Genomic DNA, 26,632 nt, shown 5'->3' with positions numbered 1-26,632 from the left:
GGCCCTGGTCTTGGCGCATGGAGGTGTAGAGGGATTGGACATCCATGGTGAAGATGAGGCATTGGGAGCCGAGGAAACTGAAGTCTTGGAGGGAGTGGAGGGTGTGGGTGGTGTCTCGAACGTATGTGGGGAGTTCCTGGACTAGGGGGGATAGGACAGTGTCGAGGTAGGTAGAGATCAGTTCGGTGGGGCACTAGCATGCTGAGACAGTGGGTTGGTCAGGGTGGTCAGGCTCCTGGATCTTGGGAAGGAGGTAGAATCGGGTGGTGTGGGGTTCCTAGATACGAGGTTGGAAGCTGTAGGTGGGAGATCTCCTGAGGTGATGAGGTTCTGTATGGTCTGGGAGATAATGGTTTGTGAAAAAGGTGACTGGCTGCTTTTTTTGAACCACTGCAGTCCGTGTGGTGCAGGTGCACCCACAGTGCTGTCCAGAAGGGAGTGTGAAGAGTTTAACCCAGTGACAGTGAAGAAATGAAAGCTGAGGTATTTGTTGCATTGGTTTTGATCTTTCAAAATTCCTGAGATTTTATAATGATCCTATTAAATTAGATGCAGATGTAACCCAACTATTCAAGAAAGAGGGAAGAGAGCAAAAAGGCAAGCATTCTCCTGAAATGAGTAATATGAATAATGCTTTAATCTTTTATTAAGGATGTGGTAACTGGTATTTGGAAAGTTGTATTATGAATGGACAGAGTTAATGCAGAATAATGAAATGGAAATAAAGTTTGATAAATGTAATTTTTTTAAGGTGGTTTGGTAGGTTGGATGAGAGAAAACTATTGGATATATCTATCAAATGCTGCAAATTTGGGATATGCACAATAGATAGTGGTTTACTTTTGTGTGTCTATTGAATCAGCCAACAGGTGAATGCTTGATTATAATTGGAAAAACACAAACTGAAGTTCTGTTCACTATAACACCTTTGTTGGTTTTTTTTCAAAGCACTATTTTGATTTGAATTCCAGGGGATTAGTGTTCATAGGGTTTTAAAAAATCTACTCCACATCTGCTTGAAATAATTTTGAATAGAATACTGCAGATATGAAGCCTGTTTGTTACTTCTCCATTCTTTTAATGCAATTTTCCATTATACATTCTTGTAATGTTAGAATAGATTAGCCCAGTGATTTTTTTGTTACTGAAAGCTAATTCTTGTGACTCCTCTAACCCATTGAAACATTGGAACTACAAATCGCCGATGGGTTAAGGAGCAGGTTTAACAGGTTAATTAGTGGAAATTCTGGTCTTTCTGATTTCAAATTGAAATAGTAATAGTAGTAGTTTATGAGATGGAATTTACAAGTCATTTCACTTTGAACATCTGAAACAATGGTACAGAATTTGGACGAAAGCAACTGAAGTCAGTAAATTTTGCATGAATTGGCTGCATTACAGACATCGATGTATGAAAGCAGATTTCAAAACAAAAGATCTGGGCACTTGCTCCTGTTTTTTCTGGTCTTGATAACTGGACTTTCTTGCAACATATACAACTGGGGATTTATAAGCATCTGCCAAACTAGAGAAAATTATGGCAGTTGAAATTTGTACAATTAGCATCATTATGGCACAGTATGAGACCATTCAGCCGCATGAGTCCATGCCAACTTTCTATCGAACAGTCCCATTAGTTTCATTCTCCTGCTTTAACCACATAGCCCTGTATGGATTTACCTCCAGTGTCCATATAATTTCCATTTGAAATTACTGATTGCCTTTGCTTCAATTGATATTAGAATGCTGAAAATCTTTTCAGTCATAGGATGTGAGCATTTGTTGTAAAAATATCTAATTTCATGATTGAAATGTTCTAAGAATATAACTTTTAGTTTGGGGATTGAAGTTTTGTCAAAATAAGATAATAAAACATTTGCTTGGGGGGACGGGGGGGTCTGCAAAGTAACGTAAAGTGATTGGCATTCAGAGTATCCTATGTGTATTTAATAAGGTCAGACTTAGATGTGGGAAAACATTTAAACAATGGCTGCTTTCTAAGACTTGGTGGGAAATAGATGTCTGCAGTTGCATTCATAAATTATTCATGTATTTCCCAGGGACAAAAAGATGGTTTGGAAGATAACAGTAATTACTTTAAATCTCTATCTGGGATATCGTAGTGTGGGCATGTTGCCATGGGGATAGGGTTTTTTTTTGTTTTCACAGACATAGGCAGTTAATGTCTGGAACTGGAATAATTTGGAAGGGGGCAGCGAAAGTTGCAAGCAGTGGATTCTTGGAAGTAGCTGAGTCTGGAGACAAATGACCATCAGAAGCAATCTGATTTTTGGAGTTACTGAGCTGGAAAGCAGTGAGGCCCATGCTTGAGCTAGAGTGTTCTCAGAAGTGGGGATGTTCTAAAAGACTTAGAGGGTTGCTTGACCTGATGCTTGTGGAAGGATCCCAAGAAATCTCATACCTTTGAAAAATAGGAATACTGAAAATGAATTCCTGAGAGCTGTGGCACACCCTAATTTGGTCTTAACAAAGGTGAAAGAATCTTTGACACACTGGAAACTAGGAGAATTCTTGGGTGAAAATAAAAGTTATATGAGGAGAGACCATTGAGATTCTCAGTCTTAGGTAAGAAGTGTTTATGAAATATCACATTTAATTAGTAATACGTATTTTGTTTTATCTTGCTGCAGTAAAACATATTTTGTTTAAAACATGAAATTTGTGTGGTGCAAATCTTTTGTTAATAACTGGAAGTCTGAATCTGTCTCTTTTTTAAAAAAAACTTAATTGCCATGGGGAAGATGCTGGCTTGAACAGTTGCAGTGTGTGTAGTGTAGTTGCACCCACCGTGCTGGTGTGAAGACAGTTGCAATTTTTTAGCTCCGTGACTATGAAAGAATGGCAATACAGTTTCAGGTTTGGGTAGCGTCTAAATTAGAGGCAAACATGCAAATAGTATTACTTCCATGCACCTACTCTGCCTTTGTTCTCTGGTGTTAGACATTACCCAATTTGGAAAATGCTGTCAAGGAAAGCTTGGTGCGTTCCTACAGCGCGTTGTGTAATTGGTACACACACACCTCTGCCATTATGTGGTGTGGTGGGGACTTTCTAGGAATGTTTTTCTTTATTTGTACAAGAGGATATGAGCATTTCTGGCTAGGTCAGCATTTATTACCCAACCTTAATTGATGGAGAAAATGGTGGTCAGGGGCTGTTGCCTTCAACTGCTGCAGACAGTGGGGTATAGGGACGCCCACAGAGCTGTTAGGAAAGATATTTAAGGATTTTGACTCCATGATAATGAAGGATCAACAGTATAGTTCCAAGTCACAATGGTGTGTGACTTGGAAGGAAACCATGCAGATGGTGATGTTCCCATGCAATGCCATCTTGTCCTCCTAGATTGTAAAAATCTCTGGATTGGAAGGCCCTATTATAGAATCCTGGTGTGTTGTTTCACTGTATCTTGGAGACGGTGTGCACTGTTGCCACTCTGTGTCAGTGGTGAAAGAATGGAATATTGAAGGTAGTGCATAGGATGCTGATTAAATGAGCTGCCTTGTTCTAGGTGGTGCCAAGCTTTATCAGGATTGCTTTTGCAACATCCCCATCCAGACAAGTGGAGTATATCACACCACACTCCTGATTTGTGCCCTATATGTTTTGGCTAGCCATTAGGGAGACTGAAAGTAAGTTACTTACCATAGAAATCCTACTCTCTCATCTGCTCTTGTAGCCATGGTATTTATATGGCTGGTTCAGTTCAGTTTCTGCCCCGTCAGAACCCACAGGATGATAATAGTAGATTCAGTAATGGTAATGCCATTATATGTTAAAAAGCAATAGTTTGATTCTGTTTTGTTGTAGATTGTCATTGCTTAACACCTGTGAAATGTGGATATTACTTGTCAGTTCAAACCTGGTTGCTTTCTAGGCTTGGTAACATGTTGACTTGGACTGCTTCAGTATCTGAAGTATTGTGAATAGTATTGAATATAATTCAATCATCAGTGATTGTCCCCAGTTCTGACATTATGATAGCGATTTGAAGGGGTTGAGTCAGTTATAGTTAGTTAAGTCATATTGTCAGTAATAGCAAAAATGGAAACCTGAGATGTTCAAAGATGAGCTGCTAGTGGAGGAGCCACACTGTCAGAAAGATAATGCTGTCCTTGGGGAAAATACAGTCAATGTTTGGTAATCTGAGGGAAATTGTAAGATGATAATGTAAGACACTTTGATGAAGAAATGTGCAACTGGATAGCTTAACTTCATATTTTGCTTAAAGTTTAGCCTTTTAACCTTGCAGAGTTGGTTTCACATTTCATGGTAATGAGACTAGCTATCCTTGCCTACGTGTGAAAGTTAACAACTGTAAACCTGTTTCTTGACTCTCCTATCAGTTGTCGATTTGTGTGACAATAGTGATGAGTAGTCATGATTTGGAGATGCCGGTATTGGACTGGGGTGTACAAAGTTAAAATTTCACACAACACCAGGTTATAGTCCAACAAGTTTAATTGGAGCACTAGCTTTCGGAGCAATGCTCCTTCATAAGGACAACCACCTGATGAAAAAACAGTGCTCTGAAAGTTGTGCTTCCAATTAAACCTGTTGGACTATAACCTGGTGTTGTGTGATGAATAGTGTAATGCTTCTTGAGTGAGTTGAGCTGTACTAATCTAGGCAAGTGGGAAATATTCTGCCACACTGCTGACTTGCTCCTTGTAAATGGTGGGCAGGCTTTGGCAAGTCAAAAAGTAAGTTGCTTGCTGAGGAATTCTCAAACACTGACCACTTGTATCTGCAGTATTTATATGACCTAATTAAATTTCTAGTTAATGGTAGCCTCTTGAATGTTCATGGTGAGGAATTCAGTAACAATTGAACATCAAAGGGCGATGGTTAGAGTCTCTCTCTTGTTGGAGATGGTCACTGCCTAACACTTGCCATTTGTCAGCCCAACCCTGAATGTTGTCCAGGTTATTTTACAAGCAGGGAAGCTTATTTGTCTGAGAGTGATCTCCTGAAACAGCAGTCCTAAAGAAACAGGTACAGGTGAAAAATGTTTTCAATGCTAACACAGTGGCAGTACCACATTTCTGAACAAGGACACCTGGGTTCAAGTACCACCTGCTCCAGCAATATGTCGTAGCATTCCTGAACAGGTTGATTTAAAAATACCTTCAACACATCTAAGTGTACCTGAAGTAGAAGGTGCATGTGTACTAGTAAGATTGAGTTTAATGTGGATTTGTAGATTAATGTTAGTGATACCACATGAATAACACTGCCAAAATTGAAAATATAACCGTATGTTTCAGGAGTAGTAACTAAGTTCCATTTAAGCTTGGGTTTTTAAGCCAAAACAGATGAGGCCAAAGTGTTCCAGGAAGCCAAAAGCGATTTCTCTCCTTGCAACATGTGGCATAATTGTGAATTATTTATAGTTTGGATATACATCTTGCACACAATATTGTCTCTATTATTTCCATTCCTTGGTTCCAGATGGCCCCTCAGGTTTGTGGAGCTGATCCTATTGTACTTTGCTGGATCAAGAGAGCTGTTAAATGTAGGAACTGCAATTAAAGGAGAAGCGTACAAAAATTGAATTGTATGTTTTCTAAATTTCAAATGGTTAGTTCCAGTGGATTTAACACACTACTTTTTCTGTTGGCAACGATAGAAAGAAATGATGCAGCTGTTTTTAAAGACTGTGCTAGTTAAATATTAAATCCCTTATGTCATTTGAATGATGAGGATTTTACTGTTGTCTCGTCTGCAAGCTGCTTAAAACTTGGACAGATTGACTGCTGACAACATTGGAATTGAACTAGAGGTACTCTAGATGGAGAACAAACTACAGGACAAAATAACATTTGTTGACTGATATTGATTGTGAAGCTGTTGTTCAAAAATAGATTTTCTAAACAATTGTGCTTGTTGATTAGCCATATGGTTGCAAAGGGAAAGTTGTTTTAAAGGTCAGATTGAGTGGTTTGTTTTCCTTCTCTCATGGTTTTAGACAGATTGGTGGATTATGCACCTATTATGAATATCGGTAAAAACAATGACTGCATATGCTGGAAACCAGATTCTGGATTAGTGGTGCTGGAAGAGCACAGCAGTTCAGGCAGCATCCAAGGAGCTTCAAAATTGACGTTTCGGGCAAAAATCTCTTCAGGAATAAAGGCAGTGAGCCTGAAGCTAGAGGAGGGTAGGGGTGGGGAGAAAGTAGCATAGAGTACAATGGGTGAGTGGGGGAGGGGATGAAGGTGATAGGTCAGGGAGGAGAGGGTGGAGTGGATAGGTGGAAAAGGAGATAGGCAGGTAGGACAAGTCCAGACAAGTCATGGAGACAGTGCTGAGCTGGAAGTTTGGAAATAGGGTGAGGTGGGGGAAGGGGAAATGAGGAAACTGTTGAAGTCCACATTGATGCCCTGGGGTTGAAATGTTCCGAGGCGGAAGATGAGGCATTCTTCCTCCAGGCGTCGGGTGGTGAGGGAGCGGTGGTGAAGGAGTCCCAGGACCTCCATGTCCTCGGCAGAGTGGGAGGGGGAGTTGAAATGTTGGGCCACGGGGCGGTGTGGTTGATTAGTGCGGGTGTCCCGGAGATGTTCCCTAAAGCGCTCTGCTAGGAGGCGCCCAGTCTCCCCAATGTAGAGGAGACCGCATCGGGAGTAACGGATACAATAAATGATATTAGTGGATATGCAAGTAAAACTTTGGGTATGGAAGGCTCCTTTAGGGCCTTGGATAGAGGTGAGGGAGGAGGTCTGGGCGCAGGTTTTGCAGTTCCTGCGGTGGCAGGGGAAAGTGCCAGGATGGGAGGGTGGGTTGTTGGGGGGTGTGGACCTGACCAGGTAGTCACGGAGGGAACGGTCTTTGCGGAAGGCGGAAAGGGGTGGAGAGGGAAATATATTCCTGGTGGTGGGGTCTGTTTGGAGGTGGCGGAAATGTCGGCGGATGATTTGGTTTATGCGAAGGTTGGTAGGGTGGAAGGAGAGCACCAGGGGCGTTCTGTCCTTGTTACGGTCGGAGGGATGGGGTCTGAGGGCGGAGGTGCAGAATGTGGACGAGGTGCGTTGGAGGGCATCTTTAACCACGTGGGAAGGGAAATTGTGGTCTCTAAAGAAGGAGGCCATCTGGTGTGTTCTGTGGTGGAACTGGTCCTCCTGGGAGCAGATACGGCGGAGGCGGAGGAATTGGGAATACAGGATGGCATTTTTGCGAGAGTTAGGGTGGGAAGAGGTGTAATCCAGGTAGCTGTGGGAGTCAGTAGGTTTGTAAAAAATGTCAGTGTCAAGTCGGTCATCATTAATGGAGATGGAGAGGTCCAGAAAGGGGAGGGAGGTGTCAGAGATGGTCCAGGTAAATTTAAGGTCAGGGTGGAATGTGTTGGTGAAGTTGATGAATTGCTCAACCTCCTCGCGGGAGCACCAGGTGGCGCCAATGCAGTCATCAATGTAGCGGAGGAAGAGGTGGGGAGTGGTGCTGGTGTAATTATGGAAGATCAACTGCTCTACGTAGCCAACAAAGAGACAGGCATAGCTGGGGCCCATACGTGTGCCCATGGCTATGTCACTTCCGCCTCCTTCATGACCACTCCCACAACCACTTCCACCCCTCACAATTCCTCATGCATCACACGTGACATCACTTCCACCCTTCCCACCATCGCTGATGCCACATGCTCAGTGACTTCCGCCACCCCAACTGCCGTGGTCACCACCACATCTGCCCCCACCAGCGCCACTCATCTGCATTCTGCTGACATGCCTCCCACAGACCCCACTGTCACTATCCCCTCCCCCCAGAACCCAGAGGGGAACACTACACCTGCTCATGACTCCACCCCCATTCCCCCCACCATCACACCCACTCCAGTTACAGGTTCCGCCCCCACTCCCAGCTCTACACCCACACCAGATCCCAGCTCCCAGCCCTACCAAGTTTTCACCATCCCTCCAGACCTCCCCCCTCACTGAGAACGAACGATCAGTCCTCAGCAAAGGACTCACCTTCATCCCCCTCCGTCCACGCATCAATGAATTTAATACACGCCGTGATGTCGAACAATTCTTCCGTCGCCTCCGCCTCTGAGCTTACTTTCACAATCAGGATTGCCGCCCACCTTCCGAGGACGCCTTCGCCCACCTCCAACACACTGCATCCACCTGGGTACCCCGCGCTGGCCTATTACCTGCCCTCGACTTCTTCATTTCCAATTGCCGCTGGGACATTAACCGCCTCAACCTATCTACCCCCCTCCCCCACTCCAACCTCTCACCCTCACAACGCGCAGCCCTCCAATCCCTCTGCTCCAATCCCAAGCTCACCATCAAGCCAGTGGATAAAGAGGGCGCAGTGATAGTCTGGTGCACTGACCTCTACACCGCTGAAGCCAAATGCCACCTCGAGGATACCTCTTCCTACTGCCCCCTCAACCATGACCCCCCCCCCTCCATCACCAAACCATCATCTTCCAGACCATACAGAACCTCATCACCTCAGGAGATCTCCCACCCACAGCTTCCAACCTCATAGTCCGGGAACCCCCACTGCCCAGTTCTACTTCCTTCCCAAGATCCACAAGCTTGACCACCCTGGCCGACCCATTGTCTCAGCACGCTCCTCCTGCCCCACTGAACTCATCTCTACCTACCTCGACACTGTCCTATTTCCCCCCTAGTCCAGGAACTCCCCACATACATTTGAGACACCACCCACGCCCTCCACCTCCCCCAAGACTTCCGTTTCCCCGGCCCCCAACGCCTCATCTTTACCATGGATATCCAATCCCTCTACACCTCCATCCACCATGACCAGGGCCTCCAAGCCCTCCGTTTTTTCCTCTCCAGACGTTCCCAACAGTACCCTTCCACCGACACACTCATTTGTTTGGCCGAACTGGTCCTCACCCTCAACAATTTCTCCTTTGAATCCTCCCACTTCCTCCAGACCAAATGGGTAGCCATGGGCACACGTATGGGCCCCAGCTATGCCTGTCTCTTTGTTGGCTACGTAGAGCAGTTGATCTTTCGTAGTTACACCGGCACCACTCCCCACCTCTTCCTCTGCTACATTGATGACTGCATTGGCGCCACCTGGTGCTCCCACGAGGAGGTTGAACAATTCATCAACTTCACCAACACATTCCACCCTGACCTTAAATTTACCTGGACCATCTCTGACACCTCGCTCCCCTTCCTGGACCACTCCATCTCCATTAATGACGACCGACTTGACACTGACATTTTTTTACTAGATTAGTAGTGCTGGAAGAGCACAGCAGTTCAGGCAGCATCCAACGAGCAGCGAAATCGATGTTTCGGGCAAAAAGCCCTTCATCAGGAAGAAGGGCTTTTTGCCCGAAACGTCGATTTCGCTGCTCATTGGATGCTGCCTGAACTGCTGTGCTCTTCCAGCACCACTAATCCAGTATTTGGTTTCCAGCATCTGCAGTTATTGCTTTTACCTCACTGACATTTTTTTACAAACCCACCGACTCCCACAGCTATCTGGATTACACCTCTTCCCACCCTATCTCTTGCAAAAATACCATTCCCGTATTCCCAATTCCTGTGCCTCCGCCAGATCTGGTCCCAGGAGGACCAGATTCTGGATTAGTGATGCTGGAAGAGCACAGCAGTTCAGGCAGCATCCAAGTAGCTTCGAAATCGACGTTTCGGGCAAAAGCCCTTCATCAGGAATAAAGGCAGTAAGCCTGAAGCATGGAGAGATAAGCTAAAGGAGGGTGGGGGTGGGGAGAAAGTAGCATAGAGTACAATGGGTGAGTGGGGGAGGGGATGAAGGTGATAGGTCAAGGAGGAAAGGGTGGAGTGGATAGGTGGAAAAGGAGATAGGCAGGTAGAACAAGTCCGGACAAGTCATGGGGACAGTTACTGAGCTGGAAGTTTAGAACTAGGATGAGGTGGGGGAAGGGGAAATGAGGAAGCTGTTGAAGTCCACATTGATGCCCTGGGGTTGAAGTGTTCCGAGGCGGAAGATGAGGCGTTCTTCCTCCAGGCGTCTGGTGGTGAGGGAGCGGCGGTGAAGGAGGCCCAGGGCCTCCATGTCCTCGGCAGAGTGGGAGGGGGAGTTGAAATCTTGTGCCTCCCAGGAGGACCCGTTCCACCACAGAACACGCCAGAAGGCCTCCTTTAGAGACCGCGTGGTTAAAGATGCCCTCCAACACACCTCGTCCACATTCCGCACCTCTGCCCTCAGACCCCACCCCTCCAACCGTAACAAGGACAGAACGCCCCTGGTGCTCACCTTCCACCCTACCAACCTTTGCATAAACCAAATCATCCGCCAACATTTCCGCCACCTCCAAACAGACAACAACAACAGGAATAAATTTCCCTCCCCACCCCTTTCCGCCTTCCGCAAAGACCGTTCCCTCCGTGACTACCTGGTCAGGTTCTCGCCCCCCTACAACCCACCCTCCCATCCTGGCACTTTCCCCTGCCACCGCAGGAACTGTAAAACCTGCGCCCACACCTCCTGCCTCACCTCTATCCAAGGCCCTAAAGGAGCCTTCCACATCCATCAAAGTTTTACCTGCACATCCACTAATATCATTTATTGTATCCATTGCTCCCGATGCGGTCTCCTCTACATTGGAGAGACTGGGCGCCTCCTAGCAGAGCGCTTTAGGGAACAGCTCCGGGACACCCGCACCAATCAACCACACCGTCCCGTGGCCCAACATTTCAACTCCCCCTCCCACTCTGCCGAGGACATGGATGTCCTGGGACTCCTTCACCGCCGCTCCCTCGCCACCCGACGCCTGGAGGAAGAACGTCTCATCTTCCGCCTCGGAACACTTTGACCCCTGGGCATCAATGTGGACTTCAACAGTTTCCTCATTTCCCCTTCCCCCACCTCACCCTATTTCCAAACTTCTAGCTCAGCACTGTCTCCATAACTTGTCTGGACTTGTCCTACCTGCCTATCTCCTTTTCCACCTATCCACTCCACCCTCTCCTCCCTGAACTATCACCTTCATCCCCTCCCCCACTCACCCATTGTACTCTATTCTACTTTCTCCCCACCCCCACCCTCCTCTAGCTTATCTCTCCACGCTTCAGGCTCACTGCCTTTATTCCTGATGAAGCGCTTTTGCCCGAAACGTCCATTTTGAAGCTCCTTGGATGCTGCCTGAACTGCTGTGCTCTTCCAGCACCACTAATCCACAACCTATTATGAACCAGAACACGAACTCTGAAGAGGCTCAATAAATTTAGCTGCAACTGACTTGAAAATAAACTTTGCTCTCACCTTATTCCTTTTCATTTACCCCTGTCACTTTGATTTTCTTTGCAGCGATCTTGAACCAGAGTGGCTGGATGACGTGCAGACAAATGGTGAGCTATTCTACCTGGAGCTCAGTGAAGGAGAGGAAGATGTGCTGATACAAGCTAATTCAACTTCAGCACATCTGATCAATCATGTCAGATTTAGTGAGAAAGAAGCAGAAGTAATTTCAGACCACGCATCAAGGGAGTCTTGCAAACCTGAACACAAACTTAAAAAGCTTGCTAATGTTTTAAAGAAAAAAAAAGTAATACGCACGCATTCTTGCAGCAAAGCCAATGAACAGAGAAGTAGTCACCCTCCACTACTTTCTTCGATACTAAAGCATCAGACAAATCCCGAAGTTGGTGTTTCAGTTAAGTTGTCTTATAAAGATGTGTACATTTATGTTAATCCAAATAAAATAAGTGACAAATTGCTGAACAAAGGGACCAAGCTTCTGGAGGCCTTTGTCGGGATTATTAATCAACCTTCACGAAGAAAACCAGTCGCAGGAAAGCATTCTGATAGATCGGCAGACACAAAAATAACAACAGAAGAGCGCCTTGTTGTACACAGTTTGGCTGATGGCAGTGCAGCTATGAAAAATGGTCAGATACTCATTGGTAAGTTTATTTACGCAAGTAAGATATTTTTAGGAAAACAAAATACTGCAAATGCTGTAAATCTGAAATAAAAGCAGAAAATGATGGAGAAACCAAGGTTTGGCAGCATCTGTGGAGAAAGAAACAGTTAGCATTTCAAATCTATTATGTCTGTTCTGAAGTGCTTATGAGTGAATACATTGTGGTACTGGGTACACTGTAGGTATTCGGAACATTGCTGAAGAATAATTTGATGGTCCCTGGAATTTGGCTATGTATTTGGAAGTAGTTTGGGTTGTACAGGTTTATGAACATGGATTCCAGACCATCTGGAATTTTATGAGTTTCAGGTAGTCTTTTATTCTGTAAATGTTCCATATTTTATGTTAAGAGATTCATTGCCTGTTTTTATCTACGTCAGCATTGGTTCAAGCCATCATCTGAGTCCCAAAGTTCCGGGTTCAAATGACACTTCGGGTTGCAAGTGTTTGGTTTTGATTGTTTTGTTTCTTCTTTTTCTCCAATTTTACATAACAGAAAGCTCCAATTGCACGATGGATCCTAAATTAAAAGCAAAGACCATTGACAGACTAGGTCAACATGGCATAGAAGCTGTTGCTAAGATAGCTACTCATCCAGTAAAGCCCCTCTGAATTGCTTCCAATGCATTTGCATCCCTCCTTTAACAAGGAGACCAGTACTCCAGATGTCGTCTCACCAGTGTCCTGTACAATTGAAACACTTTTGTATTCAGTTCCTCTCAGAATAAACAATAACATTAGCTTTCTAAATCACTCATTGCAGTTGTACACTTGCGATTTCATCCATTTGGACATTCAGGTCTCTCTGCATCTCGGAGCTCTGTGATCTCTTACCATTAGGTCATTTTTAAAAAGATTCCTGCCAAAACAAACAATTTCATATTTTTCCTCAATATACTCCATTTACCAGATCTTTGTCCACTCATTTGACCCTTCTATATTCCATTATTGCTCCCTTTGTCGTCTTCAGAATTTGCTTTCCTATTTGTTTTTAAATTGCCTGATAATTAAACAACTATACCTTCAGTTCCTTCGTACAATTTATATAAATGACTTGGAAAAAGTTAAGGCCCCAGCGACACACAAGTAATTACAGAAAATGACCCATTCATGCCTACTGTCTGCTTTCTATTAGCTAGTCAATCTTCTATCCATTCCAAGATGTTACTCACTACAGCAAGAGTCTTTGATTGTGGCACCTTTATCAGATGCCTTCTGGAAACCTAAGTGTCATACATCCACCAATTCCCCTTTATCCACAGCACAAGTTACTACGAAGAGTGCCAATAAATTGGTTAAATGCAATTTTTCTTTCACAAGATCATGCAAATGTTCTACCATAGTAACTTTACTAATGCCTTCTAATATTCTGTCTTGCTTTTAAATAAGAGTTAGATTATCTATTTTTCAATCAAAAGCAACCTTGGAAAATTAACACCAATGCATCAACTACCTCACTAGCCACTTCTTTTAAGACCTTAGGATAGAGTTCATCAGAACCTGTCAGTGCACAGATCCATCAATTTGCTCAGGTACACTTTCTGGTTGATCGTAATTTTCTTGAATTCTTTGAGATTCCTTTTCTTGAATTTAAATATATCACAATAACCATGTATTATAATCTCAACATTGCTGCCAGTCTCCAACAAAACTTAGCCCCAATGCTGCTGAAGCTTTTTTGTTATTTCCAGATGTCAATATTTCATTGTCCTCCTAATGATACAAAACTCTTCTGCTTGTATCCAATCTGGCTCATCCATTGCTGCTGTGCATCCTTACTAGGTTAGTTCATGTTCAATGTCCCCATTTTTAAAGTAACCATCCCTGTGTTGAAATTTCTCCATGGGTCATCCCATTCTTTTTTCTGAAACTTCTTACAACTCTAACCAGAATATGTCTTTCCTTTATCTCTTGTCTTTCATATATTCCCCACTTACTTTGTCGATCAATGTGCCTTCATTGTCCAGACACTAAGATCTAGAATTCCTTCCCTCAATCCATATACTTACCTGTTGTTAAAACCAACCCTTTAACTAATCTTTTTATCTGCTGTTTTACTGCTTCTTTGGTGCGTTGTCAATATTTGGCTGAGTAAGCTTCTCTGAATTCCCAGAACATATTATTTTGTTATAGGCACTGTATAAGTGCAATTGCTGAATACAAGGAGGCTTATACATGAAAGCACAAACATAGATTTGATGGAGGAAATGACTTTCTATTGTGTAATATTTTTTGTTTCTGTGATTGAAATTCTGGAAATGCTTAATACCTTTAGTCTGGATTTTGCAGTTAGCTGTATAGTGATGGCAATTACTATTGGCACAGAATAAATCTATCCGAGGACCGAACACCATCCTGATGGTAAATTACATAAAAATTATCCCATAACACTACTTTGAAGGAGAGCTGGGAAGATAAAGGTTAACAGGTCAACATGTTAATGCTGCAGGAGACCTTCAGTATCATGGTTACCAAGCAGCAGGAGATTTTCTTTTTGTTTTTGAATTCAGACTGTTTGTTTCTCTTGAACCATCTGGTTCTGTGAATAAATTTGAATAGATTTTCTAATTACTGCATGTTGCTTTTAAACAAGTTTCTTGATTAGTGGTGCTGGAAGAGCACAGCAGTTCAGGCAGCATCCAAGTAGCTTCGAAATCGATGTTTCGGGCAAAAGCCCTTCATCAGGAATAAAGGGCTTTATTCCTGATGAAGGGCTTTTGCCCGAAACGTCGATTTCGAAGCTACTTGGATGCTGCCTGAACTGCTGTGCTCTTCCAGAATCTGATTTCCAGCATCTGCAGTCATTGTTTTTACCTTTTTAAACAAGTTGTCCATATTAGCGATATATAGTTATTTAAAAAATATCTGTGAAATATGGTGTATTACGTTGCAATTTCTGCCTATTTTAAACTTTTAAGCTGTGACTGACTTCTGAAATTGACACATCTACATTTTACAATGAAAATAAATCCTGTAATGACTTATGATTGAATAAAAGCAACTGCTTGGAATAGTTGGTCATTTCACTTCCAACCAAAATATGCTATGAGACTGCACAAAAAATAATTAAATTGGCTGTGACCAAAGATGACAAGATCATTTAACACTGGACATCTTGAAGGTAGAAAGGAGGGGCAATGTCCAGGTTTGGCAGATGACCAACAGCTCGTCAGAAGACAGTGGAGCCAGATGGGCAAGGAGGTCATTTGTCTGCCCTTTCGACCAACCTACATTATCCTTGTGGTTCACTATACTACCAAGTTCTAATGCATTCACAAACTTAGAAATTGTGCCACTACATTAAAGTTTATGTCATTAATATATTGGGTGGGTGATGATATAATGGTATTGTGCCAGACTGTTAATCCAGAGACCAAGATAATGTTCTTGGGACCTGGGTTTGAATCGAGCGTATGGTGCTGGATTAGCACAGCAGGCCAGACAGCATCCGAGGAGCAGGAGAATCGACATCAGGAATGAGGTTTGTGAGCTCGGGGGATGAGAGGAAAATGGGAGGGCGGGGGGGTGGGTGGAAACAGTAGCTGGGAAAAGGTAGATGAAGATGGGGGGGAGCGGTGATAGGTCGGAGAGAAGAGTGAAGTGGATAAGTGAGAAGGAAGATGGACAGGTCAAGAGGGCGGTGGTGAGTTGGAGGCTTGGGACTGGGATTAGGCAGGGGGAGGGGAAATGAGGAAACTGGTGAAATCCACATGATCCCGTTTCGTTGTGGGGTCCCAGGGCGGAAGATGAGGCATTCTTCCTCCAGGCATTGTTTAGTTAGGCGTTTTCTGGAATTGAATCCTGTCATGGCAGATGGTTAATTTGAATTCACTAATATTCTGGAAACAAGACTCTAATGATGACCCTGCAATCATTGCTGATTGTCAGGAAAAACTCGACTGCCATCCTTATTTGGTCTGGCCGACATGTGACTCCAGCCCCACAGAAATGTGGTTGATTCTTAACTGCCCTCTGGGCCTTTGAGAATGGACAATAAATACTGGTCTAGCTACTGAGGCCCATGTCCCATGAATGAATAAAGAAAAAAACTGTGCAGTAAAATGTTTTAATTAATATTTAAATTTCAACACAACTACTATATCATGCAAATTTGCAGTAATATTGGGTTTTGCATAAGACATTACAAGCCAAAATACCCAACATGTCATTTTAATTTTGTTACATTTTTTTTAAAAAAGTCATGTTGCCAGTTGTGGATCAGTTGGTGCCAATAGTGCTTCTGATTGGGGAAGTTATGGGTTCAAGTCCCATTCTCGCACTTCTGCACAAAACTCTATAACACTAAAACTTCATTATCTTCCCTGTCAAAGGTGCACTGTTTCTTTAATCCCAGGTCTAGTCTACTCTTTTAGAAACCTGCGAGGAAGCGGGGTAAGCGTGCCGGCCTGCTAGTAAGACTGAGACTACGCGGTTTCAAGACCCCTCTTCCTAGCTTACTCCGAGCAAATGTACGATCTCTAGAGAATAAGGTGGACGATCTCCAATCACAGCTGAGCTTTTTCTATGCATCGTCTGGACCGCACAGCATTCTCAGGTAAGACAAAGGGTGGAGGGGTTTGCTTTTTAATCGACGACTTGTGGTGCATGGACATTGCAACTCTGAACAGCAATTGCTCCCCAAACCTTGAATTCCTCACCATCAAATGCCTCCCCTTCTACCTACCATGGGAATTTACCGCTGCTATACTAACTGCTGTGAACATACTGCCACAAGCAAAAGTTGAGGAAGCTCTGGATTGCTGTACTCCACCACTAACATCTTGAGGCCTTGTTTATTGTAACTGGCGACTTCAGTCAAGCCAATCTAAGGAAGGTGTTGCCCAAGTACACCCAGAACATTACCTTCCCCACCAGGGGCCCGAACATTCTAGACCACTTCTACACCATGTGAAAGATGCCTACCATTCCATCCCTCGCCCTCATTTTGGAAACTCTGACCACAATGCTGTGTTTCTTCTCCTGGCTTACAAGCAAAAGCTCAAGCAGAAGACCTCCTTGTAGATACAGGTCCAGTGCTGGTCAGAGGATCAACTCCAGTGCTGTCTGGAATTAGTTGGTCGGGCCATGTTCAAACCATCCGCAGGTACCTTGGACGAGTACGCCACCAATGTCACAGACTTTATCAGCAAGTGTGTGGAGGACTGCATACAGAGGAAATCAATCTGGGTGTTCCCCAGCAGGAAACCCTGGATGAATCAGGACATATAGAAATTGCTAAAAACCAGGTGAGAGGCCTTCAGATCAGGAGACCAACTCTAATATCAGGAATCCAAGTATGACTTTCACAGAACCATTAAGACCACCCAGGACCAGCCAGAGACAGTGCAAGATAGCAGATGATGGCACATCCCTCCCGGATCGTCTCAACACTGTCTGTCTATGCTTGCTTTGAGCAGAATTTCGGTGGAGAGGTAACACTTATTCTGACGAGCCTATCCCAACAGTCACTGCATCAGAGGTCAGATCAGTTTTCCTTACTGTGAATGCAAGCAAAGTGATGGGACCAGACAGAGTACCAGGCCATGCACTCAAAGTATGCTCAGATCAACAGGCAGAGGTCTTCTTGGACATCTTCAACCTCTCCCTGCAGCAGGCCACTGTCCCTGCCTGTTTCAAGAGGGCCAACATCATTCCTGTGCCTAAGAAGACTCATGCAGCATGTCTCAATGACTACTGCTCAGTGGCCCTAACTTTGGTGGTTGTGAAGTGCTTTGAAAGGATGGTCATGGCATTAATATACTCCAGCCTCCCCACTACTTTTGACCCATTCCAATTTGCCTATTAGACCAACAGATCCACATCAGATGCTATATCACTTGCCCTTCACTCCTCCCTCTAATATCTTGACACCTTGACACCAAGAACAGCTACATAAGAAACCTACTCATTGACTACAGTTCAGCCTTCAACACTATTATCCCCTCGCGATTGATTACTAAATTAAGCGATCTCTGACTAAGCCCCACTCTCTGCAACTGGATCCTCAGTTTCCTGACCCACAGGCCACAATCAGTGAAGATTGGGGACAATATTTCATCCTCACTAACGCTCAACACTGGAGCCCCCCAAGGGTGCGTACTCAGCCCCCATTGTAATCACTGTATACCCATGACTGCGTCGCCAAATACCAGAGTAATGCCGTTTACAAGTTCACTGATGACACCACCATAGTCGGTCGGGTCTCAGATGGCAATGAAACAGACTGCAGACGGGAGGCGGAAGACCTGGAAAATGGTGTACTCAGAACAACTGAGCTCTCAATGCTGGCAAAACCAGGGAACTCATTACTGACTTTCAGCAGGATGTTACTCATGCCGCACTACCCCACCCCCGCCCCCCCCACCACCACCACCACCACCACACACACACACACACACACACACACACACTAACAGCACAGAGGTGGAATGAGTGGAGAGTGTCAAGCACCTGGGAGTGGTCATCAACAACAAGCTTTCTTGGTCTGTTCATGTGGACACACTGGTTACAAAGGCCCAACAACATTTCTTCCTCAGGCAGATGAGGAAATTTGGCAGGATGGTGAATACCCTTGCCAACTTTTATAGGTGCACCATTGAGAGCATTCTGTCTGGATTATCACTATCTGGTGTGATAACTGCCATTCAAGATCGGAGACAGAAAGTGGTGAACTCGGCCTGGACAATCAAAAAGGTCAACCTCCCATCCATAAAATCTCTCTACCATGTCCACTGTCAAGGAAAGGCCACCAGCATTCTCAAAAATCCATTCCACCCTGGCAGTGCTTTTCTACAATTTCTAACATTGGGGAGAAGGTACAGAAGCCTGAGTACACACACCAGCCAGTTTAGAAACCGTTTCTACCCTACTGTTGTTAGATTTCTGAATGGACTTACAAACTCTTAGCATTCACCTGTACATGTGTTTTTATTTTTCCTGCTGTTTATCTATTATTTGTTTATCCATGCAGTTTAACTCTGTGATCTGCCTATATTGCTCTCAAGACAAAGCTTTTCACTGTACCTCGGTACACGTGACCATAAATTCAATTCAAATTCAAATTTAGGTAGGAGTAAAGGATCTTGTGGTACTATTCTGAGGAATAGCAATGTAGTTACCAGTAAAGTCTTGATAAATATTTATTTCTTAATTGTCATCACACAATACAAATTGTCCATCTTTTATTACATTATTCCTTATTGGAGCTTGCTGCCTGCAAATTAACTGAAGTTTTTCCTATATTACAACAGAGACTACACTTCAGTGCCCTGTAAATCTTTGGAGATTTGGAGGACATGAAAGACGCTATGTAAATTTAAGTCAGTTTGATACTTAGCAGGTTTGTGTTTTTGTACATAGAAGGAAAGAAAAATCATCCTGCTTCTGGTGCAATTAAATTTTCAATTGATGCACAAGTCAATGTGTTTACTAAGAGAAAATTAAACTTCTTGAAATCTTGCAAATATTAAAATTTCTACAAAGTACAGGCTAATCAAGTTCATAACTGCCTGAAAGTTTTCTATGCCATTCAATACTCCTTTAACCTTAGTTTCTGCATCAGCAAAAACAACATAAGATAATATCTTTCTACCTAGTTCTACAATCTTAACAATTAAATTTTAAAAGTCTACATCTTCACACATACTCAGGCTAGCATAAATGAACTTTGCAGAATCTGTTTCTGTGAGACCATAGAAAATAGATGCAGGAGTAGGCCATTCGGCCTTTTGAGTCTGTACCACCAATTCAATTTGATCAAAGCTGATCATGCAATTTCAGTATCCCACTCTGGCTTTCTTTCCATCGCTTGATGCCTTTAACCGCAAAGGCCTTGCCCAGCTCCTTCTTCAATATAGAGGTAGTTCTGGGATAACGGACGTTTTGGCAATGCCATTTAGCTAAATAACATGGCTGAAGAATTAGAATATAGTATTTTCGAGAATGCTTACCTCCATTGGCAATAGTGTGATTCCAGCACGGATCGGTTCACATGCTTCATTCTGCGCATGTGCCAGAATCTCCGTGCCATTCTGCACCTGCGCCAATGTCGGTGCCATCCTGTGCATGTGTGACGCCAGTACCCATCTTTGTGCCTTTCTGCTCATGTGCCAATGTCTCTGTACCATTCTGCACATGCATGATCTCAGCACTGATCTCCATGCCATTCTGCGCATGTGCTGAAGTCAGCTGCCGACAGAGCAGCTTTCTAATGAGAGGTTCTGTACAGAGAGCAGCTTTCTTACATTTTTTAAATGTACTGTGATAAATTTACTCTTGTTTCATTAATAAATATGATTTCAACCTTTATTCAGCTTGGGCTATACTTTGCGTTCGACATTTGGGTGATTTTTGAGCAATTGTGAATGACTTTTTTTTTTGCTGGTCTGCCCCAACCCCACTTTTTCTATAGGACCCATTATTTCTATTAAGAAATTTTCTATTAAGTGAGGTTTGCTGGAATGCAAGTATGGTGCTATAGGGACACTACCTGTATCTAACGAACTAGCTGTAACAGCTTTCTGTGGTAGAGAGTTCCACTGGTTCACAATTCTCTGAAGAAATTCTTCCCCATCTCTGTCCTAAATGGCTTACCCATCATTCTTCGACTGTGACCCCTAGTTCTGGAATTTCCCAACATCAGGAACATTCTTCCCACATCTAGCCTGCCCAGTCCTGTCAGGATTTTATATATCTATGAGATCCCCTCATTCTTCTAAATTCAGGTGAGTAGAGGCCCAGTCAATCTGATTGTTCTTCATATGTCAACCCTGCCATCCCGGGAATCAGTCTGGTGAACCTTCGCTGGGCTCCCTCAATAACAAGAATGTCCTTTCAGACTAGGAGATCAAAACTGCAAGCAGTACTCCAGGTGTGACCTCACCAAGGCCCTGTATAACTGCAAGAAGGTATCCTTACTCCTGTACTCAAATCCTCCACTATGAGGCTGTCATGCCATTAGTTTTCCTCACTGCCTGTGTACTTGCATGCTAATCTTCAGCAACTGTTCCACCATGACACTCTGGTTTCGTTGCACTTCACCTTTTCCTAACCTTTGATGTAAGTAAATACCTTAAGCAATGATTTGGAGACACTGGTGTTGGACTGGGGTATACAAAGTTAAATGTCTCACAACACCAGGTTATAGTCCCAACAGATTTGTTTGGAAGCACTAGCTTTTGGAGCACTGCTCCTTCATCAGATGATTGTTGAAGGAGCAGCGCTCTGAAAGCTAGAGATTCCAAATAAACCTGTTGGACTATAACCTAGTGTTGTGATTTTGAACTTTGTATACCTTAAGCAAATAACTGTCCCCCTTTATTGGACTATAAGTGTTACATTCTGAAATTTATTGGCTTCTGCCAATTTGATTATGTAATAAAAATCGAGAAAGTTTCTTTATAACTGAACAGTTAAAATAATTCTTGATTTCATCGAACCTGAAATCTGGACGATTAGCTTGACAAAATGGATTCCAGAGGGTCATATCACTTATTTTGTAGTCTCTGTACAGACCAGGATGAACTTAAGTCTGCCCTTGTATCTGGAAAATTATTAAGAAACCATCCATCTTGATCAGATATTGTTACCTACCCCCTTTCCATTCCAGTCGAAGAGCTTTAAGTGGTAGTGGTTGATAGACTTGCTGGCCTATGAAGATGAGATTTCAAAATAAAAACATCCAACAGCCTGCTCATTGCTGGAATGTTGATGGGATAGCAGAAACCCTCCATGTGCGACAGTTAGATTTGTCATCAGGTCATTGGATGGGCAGTGAAAGACATTAATTGTGCTGTCTCATTACAGAAACTGGCTTGAAATAGCAAATTTTATTCTCCAAACAGCCAGAGAGAATTGACTGGGATTGCAGAAATACCAGATATCTGTTCATATTAAAGCAATATTTGTATGGGAATAAATGCTCTATATGTAGTTCCTGCTGTTTTGATCTGGAGGGTTGGCTTTCCAGTTATTTTGGTGCTTTGGAAGCTGATCACTGAAAAGGCATCACTCTTTTATCACTTCCTTCAGTGCAGCAACAGATTGTTAATTCAAATCAACAAATTTCCTTTTGCATTATTCATGGACAGGTCCAAGCCGCGAATGCAACATCTTATATTTAATACACGATTTTAATCACTGAGTGAATCCAAACAGTTATTGTCATGTATATAATTTAGTTACTGGCAGTCATTGATACCCACCAAAACTTTCAAACAAAATAGAAAGAAATTATATTTAATTTTAGATTTCATAAAAGGACTCAGAGTACAAGAACAGGGAAGTTATGATGGACTTGTGTAAGACACTGATTAGACTGTAGATGGAGTATTATGTACAGTTTGGGCATCACATTATAGGAAAGATGTGAATGCATTGACAAATGAGTTTATAGGAATGGTTCAAGTGATGAGCCATTTCAGTTAGGAGAAAATATCAGAGAAATTGGGACTGCTTTACTTGGAGTCAAGAAGCTAAGAGGAGATTTAATAGAAAATGTCAAAATCATGAGGGGTCTGGACAAGTTGGAAACAGAGAAACATTTTCCATTTATACATAGATTGAGAACCAAAAGAGAGGGTTTTAAAGTGTTTTGCAAAAGAAGCAGATGTGAAGTGAGAAGAATCTTTTCACATAATGAATAGAAATGTGGTGGAGGCAGGTTTAAATGAGGTATTGAAGAGGACATTGGATAATTATTTAAATAGAAATAATGCAAAGGATACAGGGAAAAAGCAGGAAACTACGTTAAAATGCACAGAGAGCCAGCGCAGGAATGCACTTTAGAAGAAACAGAAACATCACCATATTTTAGAAAATACAAAATTGAATGAGAATTATTAGCTAAAGCATAGAAGACTTCCCAAAATCATCATGGGATCTTCTACATCCACCCAGCCACATAAGACATGTCTCAACTGAAGCAGAATGATTTGAACACTGCCTTCCTCAGTACAGTACTAAAGTGTCAGTCTTGATTTTTGTGCTTAAGTCCTGAAATGGGACTTGAATACACACGTCATGACTCGTAAGAATACTACCAACTGAGCCATGGCTGGCACTGACTTTGTAGCACAATGCTTTCTACCGTCTTATCTCTACTCTTTTATTTTCAAGCCATTTTGCTTTTCATTGTGCCTTCATATTCTTATTTGTGTTCTAGTGTTAATGCTCTGGTATTTTTTTAGGCAACTGATTAAGGATCTGTGAGGACCTTGCCAATTTTTGTCAAAACACTTCAAAGAATTCTGCAATGGTGTGGAAGAATAGTTTTACTTTTGGTATTATTTATGGAGATGTAATTACTTTGAAGCCTGTATTGTTGGGGCATTCCTAACAAAAGTGAAACTAAGTTTTAGTTTTTTGGAAAGAGGTGAAACCATGTATTTCTCTGTGACATCATTTCTGAGAAATAAATTTGTGCATTGATTTGCTGGGTGTCAAAACTGATTGTGAGATCCAATTTCAACTTGTTAGGGTTAGAACAAGCAAGATTTTTAAAATGGCAGCTTTTTATTTTTCAACAGAAAATATTGAGCTTCATAATTGGAACAGCAATGTGCAAACCAGAACAAAATATGCAATTGATTTTTAATAGAGAGAATAGGATAGTGCCTTTAAAGCTGAGAGTGTTAAGATGAAAAGTCATGGCATTGTTCTGCATTGCGAGGAATAACCCAGTACGGATGAGGTAACTTTTACCAGTCTGTTTCGTTCAAGTATAGGCAGAGTAACTGGAGGAAAGATCGACATCTCTCTTTTGACTCCCAGAACAACAGCTACATCATTATGTCCTGTTTAATGCCTTCCCCAACATTATCATTATAGTTTGGAGTCTATGTACAACCCCCACTATCATTTTCTGTCCCTTGCTGTTTCTAAGCTCTATCCATACAGGATCCACTTCTTTGGAGCTAATGTCCTTCCTCATATTTGCGGTAATGTCCTCTTTAGCCAACAATGCTACGCCACCTGCTTTTCATCTTTCTCTGTATTTCCTAAAGATGGAATACTCTTGGATATTCAGTTTGCACCCCTGGTCACTCTACGGCCATGTCACGTAATCCTAACTATATCCAATTTGTTTATATCTATTTGTGCAACTAATTCATTGACTTCATTATAAATGATTCACGCATTAAGATTGGCTTGTCTTTTGACATTCTTAGTCCTGTTTGCATTATTTTGCCCTGTGGCCGTGTTTGATTCTTGTCCTTGAATCCTCTGTGTGTCATATTTTTCTTATCTCCATTCTGTCATTTGTTTTTGCCCTTGATTCTCTCTTGATTCTGTACATAGATTCCTATTTCCCTACCACTTTAGTTTAAACCCTCACTAAATACACTAGCAGATACTCCCCCAAGCACATTAATTCCTGTCCCAGTGTCCCAGGAATCTGAAACCCTCCCCGTTGTTACTATCTGTCCAACCACGTAATCATCTGATATATCCTGCTATTGCAACTCTAGTTAGCACATGTCATTGGTACGAACCTGAGATTACTACCTTTTTGAGGTCCATTTCTGGTTCTCTGGCATCTCCCTCGGTTCATGTGAATTCACATGCCTCTAGAATACCTGAGGTCTCCCCACTTGAATTTTTTTTTAAGTTAATGCTAAACCTGTTCCGGACTAATGCTTCCAACAGGGTTAATAATGTCCCAGCACATTCCTTTATCATTGCAGAAGTCAGGACCAAGTCCTCAGCATATTGAATCAGGAGGTTCCCTCCTCTTCTTATCTGCTCCCATATTAGCATCATAACCTGGTGAAATATAGCTGGGTTATTGAGGAACTCTTAGGGCAAACAGTTCCACCAGTATTGGTGCTGTCTGCCATAAAGCCAAACCAGTCTTGAGATTCCATAACCCCGGAGTATGGCCAAACATCAGCTAGCAATTTCCAGGACACTTTATCCAATGTTCCAGACATAAGTCATTAAATATCATGGTACAATTAGCAGGAATAGAATAGTCCTTTGGGGTCACCTCCTTCAAAGTTGTATAATCTGGTGAACTCATAGGACCAGTCCAACTTCCTTACTGGCCACGTGAACAAGTTAGTCAGCTTCTTAATTTACTCATTGTGCCAGTGATTCTTTTACTACTTCCCCTACTGACTCCAATGCCTCCCTACATAATAGGTATTGGCTGTTTAATCCATGGAGGAGACCTGCACCTCCAAAGAGGACATATTAGTTCTGCTGCAATCCAATCTATGGGTTGTTGATGCCTTTGGCACCGTTTCCATTATTATTTGCTGTTTTGTATGCATATTCCAATGATATTTATTGTCGGGCTGAGCTGGATACTGGGGTATTTGCCTTTCCCCAAGGATAAAGGCGACATAGTCAATAATTGGGTCTAAATCAATACATGAGCCAGGTTAATCTGATTTAACTGGTTTAGCCTCTGAACCAAACCAAGTTACCAAGTGTGGTGCTCTCGGTACTTCTCGGATTCTGATGACTTTAAAATCCAAGGTGAATGACAATGGCAATATGGAGAAGGAATCTTCCCAAACATTTTCAGGGTGTCTATATTCCCCAGCTTTCTTATCTAAATCTCCACAGTCAATTTTGCCTGGTTGCTGTTGTGTGGCAACAGGCATCACCTTGCAGCAAGTTTCTCTTGACTACTGATTGTTGCTTCGACAGACAATAAAGGAACAAGAATACTTTGTTGGTTTGATTTTTCTTTCCCTTCCACCAAGCCTGCTGAGCCTCCAGCAAGTCTTCCAATCACAGCTGCCCTTTTTCACCTGTTCTACCAACCCCTGTGTTTCACATACGCTTACTGTATCGACCTTTCTTGATCCCATGCTTCTTCAAGATCTGACCCATACACCAGCATTTTGCCATGAACTTCTCTGCGTGAACTGAATTATGCAATCCCTTGCCCCTGCCTCAGGCCTATTTGATGATCATCCACAATTCTTTATACATTTTGTCCCTTTTACATGTGAATGTTCTGCTGACTACGCTAAACTGTTCTGCGAAGGCAGGAATAATCCAGTCCAGATTCTTCAGGTACATTTTATTGGTCTTCTTTGTTCAAGTATATGCAGAAGAGCTAAAGAACAGAGCAACATATCTCTTGTGACTCCCACAACAGTGATGACAGCATAGTTTATTGTATCAGAAAACATTAGATTTCAGAGTTCACATGATCCACCAGTAGTACAAGAGGTTATGTCCAAATCTTTGCAAGCCGGTTGACACAATAGTGTTGTTCAGTCAGTGTCTGCTTACTTGGATGCTTGCCAAGCTTGTTGGTCAGAGTTCTCACCTCCTGTGCTTTTCCAAATATATTTGTGCTATGCTAAACCTGTTGATTAGAGTTCACCCATTACTTGTACTGGCACAGGCATGCAACACCCATGGAACTCTGTGATGTTAAAACTGTTTTTGAATAGGTCTCCAGGCATAATTTCTCCATCCATAAAACAAATGAAACTCTATCTGGCAAGAACAGAATTTTATGTATCTTTGTACCTGAGGTTAATGTCTTATACAGTGAAGGGACTACTGAAGACGTCTCAGAGACCTATCTTTATTGTAATCAGCTATTTAAAATTTATTAATTTAGTTTCCACACTAGAATTTGTCTATTACTTCATGTGACATCTATATTAATTTTAGTTTTGACTGTTAATACTAAAAGGTTTAAGAACTGGAATTTTGTCCATGAGGTATTTCCTTTGGGGTCATTTAGAAAGTTTGATT

At 42.7% G+C, this 26,632-nt stretch overlaps 1 protein-coding gene across 2 annotated transcripts in view; it reads left to right on the top strand.

Annotated features, from left to right (window-relative positions):
- intu (inturned planar cell polarity protein) overlaps positions 1 to 26,632 on the top strand; it is a 125,776-nt gene that overhangs the window by 24,027 nt on the left and 75,117 nt on the right. For both annotated transcript variants that reach the window (XM_072584174.1, XM_072584172.1), the window contains exon 2: positions 11,296 to 11,891. In XM_072584174.1, the coding sequence (XP_072440275.1) occupies positions 11,296 to 11,891 (596 nt within the window). The remainder of the gene's footprint in view (positions 1 to 11,295; positions 11,892 to 26,632) is intronic.

Source organism: Chiloscyllium punctatum, chromosome 14 (assembly GCF_047496795.1).
Source record: "Chiloscyllium punctatum isolate Juve2018m chromosome 14, sChiPun1.3, whole genome shotgun sequence".
Taxonomy (NCBI): domain Eukaryota; kingdom Metazoa; phylum Chordata; class Chondrichthyes; order Orectolobiformes; family Hemiscylliidae; genus Chiloscyllium; species Chiloscyllium punctatum.
The sequence above is the reverse complement of the archived record's forward strand: the minus strand, read 5'-3'. Positions and strand labels throughout refer to the sequence as shown.